The following is a 13,700-nucleotide window of genomic DNA, read 5'->3' on the forward strand; positions in this document are numbered from 1 at the left end:
TGGTTGACAGAAAACAGGCCAAGGGTCTGGGACAGTGTCCTCTGATGGGACTTTCCTGCCTGATTATAGCCTTGAGAGCAGTCGTACTAGCATCCCTGTTGTTTTTAAGCCAAATATTTAAGCAGGATGCTAACAGGCAACATTAATATGCTAATTCACCGTCATGGTTTTTTTCTAATTTCTAGTTTTACTGCTCATCCTGTGGGCAACATGGCCGTCAAATGGTCTGTTTGTGCTGACAGTACTGACACTTAAGGAAAAGTAGTGATTGATTCTTTATGAGAAAATGTTCTGAGCTTCTGTGAAATAACATCAGACCGGTTTGAAATCAGCAGTGCTTTTATCTGGGACCCACATCAGACAGACTGGTTGTTCCACTTTTCTCTGATCAAATATCCTATCTGTTTATTGATCAGGTGTTTGGGTGGCACACTTTCACACACACACACACACACACCCACACACACTTTGTGGTTGTACAGGGACAGTAGATGGAGGAGCAGTGTTGAACATTGATTTGATGAGGGTAATGGAAAGAATGCATGACTCTGCTCAACCCGGATGACACACACACACATGCATGCACACACACACACACAGAGTGATGTGTAAACATCCTCTCAGTGGAGGAGGACCAGAGATTCAGAGCTGTGAGTTCAGCTCCCTCGTGAATCTGTTATGAATAGAAACATTAAAAGACACTCCTCAGTGTGTCCTCAGTGTTCTGAGGTGTAAAAGTTGATCAAACAGATTACAATAAGTGATGATGATGATGATGCTGAAGCTTGAGCTACAGCTGTAGACTTGTTTAGCTCTGTTTAGCACCTGCAGGCTGAAGTGGATCATTGGCTCACGGCTAACAGGGGCTTAGCATGGACATGTGCAGCTATAGTGAAATATTGTTTAGCTTCTTATATATATAAACACAGTGAGACATCTGTATCATCACTCATGTATTTTGTTAATATTCACATCACCGCAGGTCTGCAGGGATTTTCCTAATTGGTTAGATTAATCAGTGAACCAGATGTGTGATGAATATTAGAGTCAATAATCATCTGGTATTTCCAACATCTGTGTTCATAATCAGTGAGCCTTCTTCTGTTCCTATTGAACTTAAGGTTTTATTGCAAAAAAATGGATAAGGCACAGCCTGGACAAGCAAACAGTAGAGGTCTGCTAGTAAAACCCACAGCCAGGTGCGCTCAGGGATAACTCAAGTTTTAGCTTGAGTTTTTTAACTACATACTAAGATAAAAATGGATCATTCAGGTTTTCTGTACAGTCACTGTGGAGGTGGGCGTGTGACACCTTAATGCTTTAAAGTTCTAAAGTTTCAAAATGGTTTTACCTTCATTAAAAAAAGTAGTCAGTAAACATGATGAACATCTTCCTCCTCCTCAATGTGACATCAGAAAGCACCGTTTATGTCTAACTGCTGAGCTGCAGTTGAGCCTCAGAGAGAAACACTGCAGGCCTGTCTGTGCCCGAATGTACCGCCACCGACCTGGACATCACTCTTCAGACCATTTCAAACATTTCAGGCCCTTTGAGGTGCGTTTGATTTGCAGACACAGAGCAGAGAGTGTTTATTTAAACTGCACAGTTTCCTCCATGTCTCTGGTTCAGTGTTCAGACATCAGTCCTGTAATTCTGCCTCTGTACTCGGTGGGATCTGCACAAACTGGCTGTGTGACACAGTGGCTCCCCCTGCTGGCTGAATGCTGCCTGCAGAAACAAAGCATTCCTCTTTGCACAAGCAAACTAATCACACATAGCTTTGCTATAAAAGGACATATGGACAGTGGTGGAAAGTAACTAAGTATTAGTACTTCATTACTGTACTTAAGTAAAAATAATAGTGCATACTTTATACTTTTACTCCATTACATGTTGCAGCTGTTATCTGTACTTTCTACTCCACTACATTTCTACAGTGTTTGTAGTTACTTGTTCCATTTGATGAACACAGTGCTGGACTGATGTGAAGTCAGACTCTGCATGGAGGTGGTGTCACGATGCCAGCTGTGTTTCTATAATGAGCCTCAGTCATGATGCCGGTGCTCTGGCTCAGTTAGCTAACTAGTTAGCTGCTGTCTGCTAACACAGGTCCATCCATTAATGTCTGATTAACATGAATCATAACATGAATCTACAGCAGGAACACTGACACAGTACAAATGCTGAATGCCTGTTTTTTTATCAGCAGCCTCTCTGTTCACTTGATGCCCACAGCCTGCCTCATGACACACAGACCTGTCAATAGCTGCTTCTGTACTGGAAATATAAATTAACCTAACATTGTCCATTTTAATTTTAAGATGATTTCTTTGATTATTTGAACCTGTTCAGATCCTTTGCAATGGAAATCAATAATATATATTCGGTGTGAGTACTTTTACTTTTACTAATACTTTAAGTACATTTAAAAGTAAGTACTTAAGAATTTTACTTAAGTAGGATTGTTGATGTAGCACTTATACTTTTACTTGAGTATATATTTTGCTGGTTATTTGTACTTTTACTTAAGTACCAAGCTTCAGTACTTCCTCCACCACTGCATATGGACTCCTAAACTGATCTGTATCTTTCTTTTCTATACAGTTTGTTTTCTTTGAACCTCTGCTGGAAACTGTTTTTTTATTTACCAATAGATGATTCTGAATGAAAACTGATCATAGATGAAGACAGGACAGCAGCAGCTTGTGGTGATGTTTTGGCAGATGTCTATATAACGGCACCATCTGCATATTACTGACATGTTGCAGCTGAGCAGTTTAATGTCAAGTCATTAATGAAGAGGCTAAAAAAGCCCTTGTGTTTATACCCATGATGTTATTTAAAGGGGGATCTATTGGTCTCTTGGTCAACTTTGACACACTGTTGTCTTTTCTGGAGATAAGATGTGAACCACTCCACTGCCTCAGTAGAAAACATCAAAACACATCAGTTTGGACAAGAGTAAACTGTGGTTCATAAGGTCAAGAAAACCTGCTTTCTCCACAATTCTGTTATCTAAAGACTGGTATATGTTTTCCCCAGAAATGTTTTCACAAACTGCACCACCATGTCTGGCAGGTCAGGACCTGTTACAGGAGAAATCCACCAAATGAGAGCAGGATGCTGCTGCTGCTGCTTCACCACATATCTTTTAATGATTCTCATTCTGCAGAAGGCATCACAAACATCTGCTGATTTCTAGGTTGTTGGTGTTCTGATTATTTTGTCCACGTGTTTTGTCTGCTTCGGCTCAGTTCTTCAATTCATTCCAGATGGGTTGTAGCAGACATCCTTGCACGCCAGTGGGTAAGTATCCGAAAGTAAAACCCAGCCCTTCAAAATAAATGCTCGCAATAATAAAATAAAAATCAATTTACAAAGATACAACAGCAGCAGTAAAGTGTAGGACATCCACAGTGTCACCTTTTCACCACTCCCCTGCATGTAACAGCACATCTTTCACAAAAGATTGATTTGCACGTGTTTCGTGCTAAGCTCTCGACCACCACAGAAAAAAATCACACTTATAGATGCGTCTGCTTAACCCTCAGCATCCTGTCACACTGAAAGTAACACCTACATCCCGCTAAAGGTCGCAGCACGCATCAGGGTCATTAACACCCACATGCTGTGACCACATTTTCAAATGATCTGAAAACTCGCGTGTTCAAACAAATGTAAAAATAAGTCAACTCTAATGTTATTTGACATCTCTAATGTTAAAGGTGTTTACATGTTGTTAGCCACATTATACATGTTTAGTAACAAGCAACCCTGTAGTTCCTGAGACAGGCTCCAATGAGGTCTGCAAAGTGGCAGGTGTGAAGTGTGTGGCCCCCACTGACTCATCCCTCAAATCAATCTTCAAATCAACCTTCCCTTTAAGTGTCCAAAACATGTTTTCTCCCACCACTATGTTCAAATAGTTAAAGCTTACTAAACTGTCATTGATCTGCTTTTAATTCTGATGTTTAGTTTCCGTGCAAGTTGTGCGAAGCTTTTATTTTGAAGGTGCAACCGGAAGCTCTTCGCTGAGGGGAGGCTTGTATCGGGGGGTTCGGGACTGAGCTGTTAAAGGAGATCCACGGAGATTGAAGCGAACGGAGCCGATCTAAGAGTGCTCAATCCACAGCAGCATGAACAGCACAGGTAGGACCTGAAACACGCGGCAACACACAACATTCAGGAACAGGGACACAACACAGACTACGAAGACCACACAGACTGCTGCAGGACACCAAGCGGTCCACACACCACACGCCCATCCTAAAAGAGAGGCACCAACACAACTGATTTCTGTCAACTGAACTAAGTGTATGTTATGTTTTTAGGTGAACACGTTTTGTTTTTATTCATTTATTTATTTAATTTGATTGAAGCAGATTTTAAATTATGCATCAGATTTTCTGGATGAGAAAAACCAGAATCATGATCACGTGACTAGTCCACCAGATTAAATCCCGCTACAGGCTACTTATCAAGAAAATAACCAGTTTTAAGAGCTGTTAGATTGATCTCTGAATGTGTTCATCATGTCTGTTTGTTCTGAGCAGATTTGATGCTTTTTCACTGCAGCCAAAGGGTTTACCATGACAGTGAACGCAACATGTCACAACAAGTTTTATTGCTGGTCCTTCCTACATCTTTTCTGTTCTTTTCTTCTCCCCTCTTCTTCCTCCTTTCTGTCTTCCTGTCCTCACCTTCTTGTCATTTGTACTTGACTCACCATCTCTTCCCTTTTTGTCTCATCTTCACCTTCTTGCAATGATCTGTGAGTCAATCTTATAAAACACAAAACTTCCCACAATGCAGCTGCATGGCATCTTAAAATTCTGCCTGTCTGTGCAATGCTTGATCCCCAGAAGGCAAAGACCAGTGACCAATAAGCTGGACCTCTGACAGTGTCTAGTGAGACATAACTTAGATGTTATTTTCCGGTCTGTAGAGGGAAACAGGTGTAGCTCATGTTTGTTTAGCAGAGGGTGGCTTAGAAACAGAATTAGACCATATGTGACCCAGTTTCTAAAAGTTTGTGAGTTAAAGTAGGTTCCAAAAAACTGGGACACTGTATAGTCTGAAAATGATTATTCTTTGCATCTTCACCTGAGTCACAATGACGTCAGTAGATAAAGAAAAGATTCGAAATGAGAAAAAAAGGATGTAGATACAGGACAGTATGGCGTTTCCCGCAGGAGAAGTGAGAGCGAGCACTTTAGTTTCATCACTGTGGGATCTGAACAGAAAGGAGTCTTCGTCCTGCCCAGGATGAGGAACATGCCGGTCGGACATTCATGTGACTGAAACTGATCGTGGCCATCACAGCTTATTCAAACCAGCTGTCTGGATTAAATCACAGAGACACTCACCCACAGCTGCCCCTATGTTAAAGTTCAATAGATCAGTTATTAATGATTACATCTCACATTTTTTTAAGAATTACCAGATTGATCAATAGTAGTTAATGATTAGTTGCAGCCCAAATACTGAAGATATTCAGTCCACTGTAGAACAAAGTAAAGAGAGATGATAATGTGTGTTTGTTTAGTAAAATGAGACAACTGAGTGTGTCCAGTAATCACACTTCATGGTCCAAAGTGTTGTACTTATTGGTTTTCATTCTGCAACAACAGTTGATACTTTTAAATTATTTAAACACAATAAATAAAATGTGTAAAATATGCGTGGATCCTTTAATAAGAATTCAGTTCTTCCTGAAAACCGAGCGGAGTGAACGTTGGCTTTTTCCCCTCAGTGATGCTGGCGGTGTCATGTTTTAAGTTTGACTTACTAGAACAGCTGTGGGGGTGGGGGTAGGGGGAGTCTGAGTGTTTAACTGCTCACACCATGTTCATTTTCTCTATAGTTATAGAGAGCATACAGAGAGAGGAGAGGTATCACAAAAACAGTTTTACCTCTCTGTTTGTGTGCTTTGTGTGTTTATGAAGCCAGCTTTAGCCTCTGTCCTCTGTGCAGTCATGTGAAACCTGTTCCAGGCGAGTGCAGGTGGAAATGAACAGGCACCATCAAGATGCATTCTACAAATAATATGCCTAAATTCACTTTTGATGCCACGCTAAGTTAGCTTAGCATAAAGACTTGAAAGAGGGGTAAACAGGCAGCCTGGGTCTATTCAGATGTAAGCCTGATCTCACCTCTGAAGCTGCTCTCTCAGCTCTCATATCTGGCTCACTAATGAGATTTTAGCCGTCTGTTGGATGCAAGATCGTTTAGACACTCAGAAATAATGACAGTAAAACATGGTTTTAAAATTCTCTCTAGCTTTAAACTCATATTAAAAATGTCACTATTTGTTGTTGTTGTTTATTCCAGCGGCATACCCCCCACTCACCGCTCCACCAGCCAACATGTTTGGCAACGTCCCCGGCTATGAAGGCACTGTGGCCGGTGGAGGTAAGAAGAGTCCTTCAAATGTTTTTCTTTACATTAACCTTAAGGTTGTTTCAACTACTTTCATTGTTGCAGGAGGTTACCTGCCGCCTCCTATGCCTGCCGAGCCTGTAGCCCCGCCTCAGCCGGGTCCCACACCTGGCGACTGGAGGTGAGATGGGATGTCACTCATCCACGGCCAGTCATTCAGAGAATATTAGCAAATGGTTACCTGCCATCTAAATTGCCTGTCATTATGATCTATGTTTGATTTTTAATACACATGTGACAGCCAATCAGAAAGCAGGATTCTTCTCCTAACAGACAGTAATGATATTTTTAACTTCTGTGTGTGTGTGTTATAGTGTCCCCTCTCTCCCAGAGGATGTGGCTCGTGAGGCCTTCAAGAACTTTGCTTCATCTAATTGCTGCTACAGTTCAGCTCCGGCCACTGACGGAGTCATCACCAGCATGGAGCCGTTCAACACATACAGGGTGAACATATGTTCATACTCATACTTTTATTATGAAACAAAAAGTGATAACAGGGCAACATCAACCGTCTGCACCACAGATGGGTAGGACTGCACAACATATTACACAACTCGTCAAATGACTCCACGCAGTTTTATGCAATATGTACAGCAGAATGCGTCAGAAAAACGTCCCACCTGTATCAATAGTGTGTTTGAGTAATGTAATGCTCTGTTGCAGTTATTATGCGTTCTGCATCTGTAAGATGTGAGTCAGAAATTTCACCATCAATGGGTGGACTACAAAGAACATTACTGAGAACCTTGATCAGCTGTGAAATATGTCAAGCCACCGCATTGCTTAAAAAAAATGTGTAGCAGTTTATTCTGCACTGTGAAGTTTCTCTTTCTCCTCTGTAGTACCGCCTGGAGACATTTACTGAGTCCAGGTCCACTGAGTGGGCCCAAAAACCTTTTGAAGGTAAATAAAATATTCCGTTTACTGTATTTAACATACAACAGGTGGATCACCATACCTGTGTTAATTATACCCTGTATAACCCTGATGGCATTTTGTGTTAGCTGGTGTTTGATTGACAGCTTGCTGTGTTTGACTGACAGGTGAGCCAACAGACTTCTACACCCAGACCGCCCCTCGGCCCTGGGAGATTCAGGCCACGCCCCCCAAGGTCTTCACCAATCACACGGAGGTGATCCGTGTGCCTTACACTTCCTCTGTCAAGGTTCGTCTACTATGTTGCTGTAGTTACCATCATTTTAGTTTGAGTAAGCCTGAATATTTTAGGAGTCCTTGATGAGGTTGGTGGGGAGAAGGTAGATTCATCATGACATTCAACATGGGTCATTGATGACATTCAGTTCATGGGTCATTGACGAGGTTCAGATGGCAATGGAGGAAGTTGGAGAGGCACCAAAAAGTTCAGAAGGTCTTCATAGAATAGATCCCTAAAAACCCTATTAGGACCAGAGGGACCTTGTGACTCTTTAGAGTCACAGTGTTCCTACAGAGGTTTCAGTAAAGCCTTTCTTTGGGTTTTCAGGGTTTCTGATGTCTCTAAAGAGTGTACAGTCTTCCCTAACTCCAGCTGTTCTTTATGGACGACATTCTTTGAGATTTGTAAAATGTTCTTTCGGTTATTTTAAGAGATTATTCATGTTTTTTTGGGGTTAGTCAATGTGTGTGTGTGTGTTTTACCGGTATTAAAATGCATAGGATATCAATTATCAGAGCTAACAGGAATCCAGGGGTTCCCAGAAGAATTTCACTTAGATCTTAGAGAACTTCTTAGGATCCTTCAGGGAGTTCCACAGATTTAGCTGGCTGCCTTTACAGTGTGTAGCATGGGTATTGTTGTCAGTCAGAGAGCAGGGATGTCTGTGTCCAACAGGAAAGTAGTGATGTTTTTATTATTTCTGTGTGTGTCTGTGTGGGTGTAGGATTGCAACACCTGCCATGCTTCAGGAACTTTGCCATGTGAGGAATGCCATGGGAGTGGATATGTAAGAAGACTGTCAATCACCTAATGAGTAATATGACTTATATCATAATTGTTGAAACTTTGATGTAAAGTTAGAAGCCATAGTAGATCAATAATCAGATATCAATAAGAACTATTTTGACAAGGTTCATTTGGTCTTCACCTTTTTTGTACTATGATAGTATTCTTTTTAATCAGACCAGTGTTTTTTGTGTTTTACCTTGACTCGACATGTTTCGACTGCTTCCTGCAGTCTTCCTCAGAAGTCACATGATTTTACCGGTGACGTGTCTGCCAACTGATCTTATGCAGGTTGTGGCGACATTCTCCCACTACTCCAGGTAGTGGGGGAACAGCACCACCTGTAGTCCGGCTTTTTCAGCGCTGTGTCCCAGGTGTGGAAGAAGCCGGACTACAGGTGGCGCTGTTCCCCCACTACCTGGAGTAGTGGGAGAATGGCGCCACAACCTGCATAAGATCAGTTGGCAGACACGGCACCGGTAAAATCATGTGACTTCTGAGGAAGACTGCAGGAAGCAGTCGAAACATGTCGAGTCAAGGTAAAACACAAAAAACACTGGTCTGATGAAAAAGAATACTATCATAGATCAATAAGAACTGTCGGAAGGTAAAGAGAATTGCAAATGAACATGTCTGAATGTTGTGTCAACAGAAATCGTGCTTTGTGTGTAATGGCTCTGGGACCAGCAATGGCACCAACTGTACTCGCTGTGATGCTACAGGCAAAGACAGGTATTGAAGTGGGGTCTGGTGGTGGGCCTGGTTGGTGCTGACGGGCCCTGTGGTTTAGTTGGGTCATAGCTCATTGAATCTTACTTAGAGGTTTTAAACTACAACACTGTCCCTATTTGGATCAGATCAGGAACACGATACATGTGTGTGACATGTTTGTGTGTGTGTGTAGGTGTACAAAGTGTGATGCTCGAGGAAAGAAGCAGTGTGACACCTGCAAAGGAAAACGACAACTGCTGACCTTCATCCAGCTCAAAGTGGAGTGGTGAGTTCAGCTTATGAAAGCCTTGAAGAATCTTCATGGGTCATGGGTCAGGAGTAGCAGCAGTCTTTGAGGTTCAGGTTCCCTGCTGCAGTGCTCAGCGATGATGTTCTAGTGTGGAAAATGGTGCTTGAGGGGTTAAAATTGTCACTAAGTCATTTATGCACCAATGATGCTTTGGCAGCTTGTTGTGAATAAAGGTAAAATTACCTAATGTGTAATTTGAGCAGCTGAAATTTTGAAAGGGTGGGTATCTGGCGAGGTGTTTACAGATTGTGTGTATACAGTGTATGTGTGTTTCCATGTTTAGGGTTAACCATGTGGATGACCATGTGGTGCAGCAGAACTGTGGTCTGAATATGGATGATCTGCGCTCAGTGAGCGGAAAGGAGCTGTTCAAGAACAACCAGTACCTGGTACACACACACACACCTTGTCCATCAGGTGGCAGTAAAAGACAGCTGTGGGTTAATGACACTGCCTGTGTTAATAGTCTGCTACTTGTCAGTACAGGTTGTCATTCTGTCTGTCTGTCTCCTCTCAGCTCTACCCACTGCTTGGTTTTCCAAACCCGGCCATCTCTGAGGCCTCTGAGCGCCTGATCAAACAGCACCAAGCCCAGTTCAGCCAGACCTCCAGGATCCTGCAGCAGGTGGGAAGTAAAACTTGTCCAATCTGAGAGGATCCTATTCAGAGAAAGCCATAATCACATTATAGTCGTGAACTATGTCAATATTATATCATTACCGCATGTAAACACTTTTTTTACAGCATTTTGTGGCAGCTGCCAACATCTTTGGTTTGTTGAATGAGCTGAGCTCTAGCATCACTGCTGGTTCCATCACCTAAATGGGAACATGTCCTGTAGCTGCAGTGCCTGCAAACACATTATTCAGAGTCTTATTCAGAATGTGGTTCTAATAATATATATAATCAACATATGGTGTGCATGCTACTGTAAAATAAAAACCAACAGCCTGTACATAGCAGCAGCTGTGGTTAAACTAGAGACGCTTTCGGTTTGGGGAAGACAAAAGCTACTGATGTGTCAATACACTGGATGTGAAACTGGTTTGGACGTTTCTGCGGCAGCTGGTTGCTGTCGTGCATTGAAAGCAGCTGAAGTGATGTCAGTTAAGCAGAAATGATAAACACTGAAATGTTAGTTAAAGCACTAGAAGAAGGTTATCCCAGTGTTTTCTGTGTCACCTGGATTGTACAAAGTGACTTATATGGTGCCTGAATTAGGCAATTTACAGTCAATGGTGCTCTGTCGTTACATTTGTTATGAGTATATGACAGGAAGTACAATCGTTTTCAAGTAGTCAGTTAAAGAGATGAAGTGGATAGTTGGGTGCGTAAGTGTCACAGTTTGTATAAGCACTGAAGACAGTTGAACCGTAAATTAAAAATTAATTTCACTTGAAATCCTAAAGAAAACAAATGAAGTGTCACTGATTAGTGTGTCGGTCCAGATTTAAGCACAGGGAGCTTTGAAGTGGATGCTCCATAAATATATTGCGTTAAGATAAGAAGCTGAAGTGTTGGCAGACTGAATACAAAATAAAAGCTGGAAGTATCAGTTGGAGTGTTGGTCATTGTTAGCCTGTTGATAACACTGTTTGTCCTCCTGCTTCCAGTCTCTGTGCTAAGCTAAGCTAACGTGTCACTCTGACATGACGTTTAGTATTTCCATACATTAAAAGCTTATACAACACTCTCTCTCTCTCTCGCCCTCAGAGACAGACAGTTGAGCTGATCCCCATCACTAAGGTGAACTATAAGTGGAAAGGTGGCGATCACTTGTTCTACGTTTACGGCAACGAGCAAAAGGTCAGCGCTGACAACTACCCAGCAACCTGCTGCTGTGTCATCCTGTAGTAAAGAAATGCTGCTACGTCTCTTGTTTTAACCCCTGTGGTCCAGTTATGGAAACAGTTATGACCAATTTACATGATTTTTCCATATACCAGTTCAGAACACATTAATCCAATAGTTGCAAAAAGTATAACATTTAATGCATTTTCATTAGACTTGTGTAGCATATTTAGTTAAAATTACTAGAAAAATGACCTGTAGTATTATTATTATGCTTGAACACCCGTTTTACATAACTGCTGTCAGTCCTTGACAGATGCTGTGATGCCTCATTTTTTTAATTCCACCCCAGAAAGTGTCTACAGAAAATTGCAGGAATTGCCTTACTTCCTTCTATTTTTTCTTCATCTCTTTACCTCATAAAAAGGTATTTAAGGTATTAAAAGAGGGAAATTCCTCTGTGTTAGCATGCTAACTTAAATTGTGTGCCTATGTGCCTGTGAGCTCCTAAAACTGTATAAATCACCTTCCAGAGCAGGTCAAATAACACAGAGGTTTTTAAATATGTGTGTTCTGACGTTCTGAATGCTGCAGATCAGAACAGATTCTTATTGATTTCGGGTCATTTACCAATATAAAATTACATGTAAAAGATCACTGTGATTATTCTGGTGGATTTAGGTTATACGGTATTTTAGTGTACATTTTGTGTACATTTTGTGAACCACTTTATTAGAGATCAGGAGTGGACAGTAAAAGTATTACTGTAGTCACTGGCTGAAGGTGAATCACAGAGCAGCTTGTGTGTTTTCTGATAATTAAAGGGTTGATTTTTTAGTCAGGTCGCCTGACTGCAGCAAGAACAAAACATTTACATCCTACCTCAGCTTAAACACTCCATCTTTTCATCACCTCACCAAGTTTTACAACATTTTATTATGCTGTTAGGTTTGTCTGATTATGCTGTTCAGTTCAATTCATCTCACTTAAATCTCTGGGATTAAATATACCTCAACATATCATGCAGTTGTTCTTGTAAAACCTGCTTCATTATAGGAACTGGATTTGCTTTCTTGTGCCTTGATGCAATTCTGTCCAAGTTGTACGGTGCTTTATTTTAGCTGCAGTACTGTGTGTGTCCACAGGGATGCCTTAGCAGCAAGGCTAAGTGGTGCTGTAGTGACATACACACAAAAAAAACATACATTCAGGTGTCTAAAAACAAAATGGTTACGCTCACAAGCATCATGTAGCATCATCATCACCATAGCAACAGATCATAACAGGAGTCAGAGATTTATTAGAAAAAACAAATGTAGCAGTGAAATATATATCTGCTTGTTGGAGCATGTCCTTTTCTTTATATCAGCAAAAAAAAAATCTACTAATACAAAATGACTAATCTGTGAATGTTTTGTTGTCAGAGCAGTCGAAATGTTTTAGAACAAACAACCAAACTAACATTTTATCTTGAGTGTTCTCTATTATCAGCTTAACCCTTAATATTCTGATGTGAGAGTGTTGTTGAACACAACATGACATTTCAAGCTGAAGTGAAGCTGCTGGAGTGTGACGGGTGAAATTCCCCTTTACTGCTGTGTTCAAGCCTTAAAACAAACCGTGCTAACAAACAGTTTATGCTACTAACAAAAGGGTCTAATGTAATATTCTGCTTTTAGGATGTATAACCAAACATATGCTACTGTTTAGGCAGAAGAATAAACTTTAAAGACTTGACTGCTTCTGTCTGATCTTTTCACACACACACAGGTGAAACAGACAATAATAGATTGGAGTAAAAGTTTGTCTCTTTTATTTTTTTTTACTCATGGATGACAGATGAAAGACTTTATCAGAGACAAAGCAGTGCTTCACTGTGACTGGCGGCGGCCCACCCCAGGCTGGTATCGCATTTCCTTTCAGTTTAAGCTCTGTCCTTCATCACTCTAGAGGGATTATTCCTCTCATACAGGTATAAAGTTTATCACCGGCAGGGCCATGATCAGAGGCTGTCTTTGATCAGACGGACAAAAAGACTCTTTCCCAGCTGTGTTGAAGTACTCAGATCTTTTATTCATAGCTGTATGCTGTGTATTAATGGGATGATACTGGATGTAATTTTGTGATCCTTTTCAGACTAGAATACTTTTTACTTTAATGCTAGAGGTGAGAGTAATGCATTTTTACTGGGAGCCGAAACGTGTAGTCAAACACATCGTGCTCACTTTTTTTTAACAAACTAATGTGGGAAAAATATATAATAATGAGGGATAGAATGAGTTTAAATCTCACCTTGTGCAGCCTGCAGCAGAATCATAGCTACCATCCTGCTGCATATATTGTAGACTCTATATTTAAAGTGTGGGATGAATGTGTTTTTGCAGATTTGTTGTTCAACAGAAATAAAAAAATAAATGCAGAGAAGGTGGCGCTGAAGGCAGGAAGCCGAGCTGTGTCTCCGTTATCTGTTGCTGTCACATTCGTGACTTCATTTAGACTTAGGCCTCT

At 41.1% G+C, this 13,700-nt stretch overlaps 1 protein-coding gene across 2 annotated transcripts; it reads left to right on the top strand.

Annotated features, from left to right (window-relative positions):
* The first annotated feature begins 3,925 nt into the window (after window positions 1–3,925).
* Window positions 3,926–12,929, top strand: LOC114436617 (protein SSUH2 homolog). 2 transcript variants are annotated; one of them, XM_028406966.1, is made up of 13 exons: window positions 3,931–4,149; window positions 6,331–6,411; window positions 6,484–6,559; window positions 6,753–6,882; window positions 7,281–7,341; window positions 7,482–7,603; window positions 8,319–8,381; window positions 9,033–9,112; window positions 9,285–9,377; window positions 9,685–9,790; window positions 9,919–10,026; window positions 11,115–11,267; window positions 11,310–12,929. In XM_028406966.1, exons 1-12 carry the CDS (start codon window positions 4,137–4,139, stop codon window positions 11,253–11,255), a joined length of 1,074 nt encoding a protein of 357 aa, XP_028262767.1. In that variant the 5' UTR covers window positions 3,931–4,136; the 3' UTR covers window positions 11,256–11,267; window positions 11,310–12,929. The 2 variants fall into 2 exon arrangements, with proteins under 2 accessions (XP_028262768.1, XP_028262767.1); XM_028406967.1 differs by having other exon boundaries at window positions 3,926–4,149; window positions 11,115–12,929.
* The last annotated feature ends 771 nt before the right edge of the window (window positions 12,930–13,700 follow it).

Source organism: Parambassis ranga, chromosome 5, assembly GCF_900634625.1.
Source record: "Parambassis ranga chromosome 5, fParRan2.1, whole genome shotgun sequence".
NCBI lineage: Eukaryota > Metazoa > Chordata > Actinopteri > Ambassidae > Parambassis > Parambassis ranga.

What these genes read in the sequence shown, in the direction of transcription:
- LOC114436617 (XM_028406967.1), top strand. An exon ending in GATGCTACAGGCAAAGACAG is followed by an intron (nt 9,113 to 9,284) that starts GTATTGAAGTGG and finishes GTGTGTGTGTAG; the next exon opens with GTGTACAAAGTGTGATGCTC. An exon ending in ATCCAGCTCAAAGTGGAGTG is followed by an intron (nt 9,378 to 9,684) that starts GTGAGTTCAGCT and finishes TTCCATGTTTAG; the next exon opens with GGTTAACCATGTGGATGACC.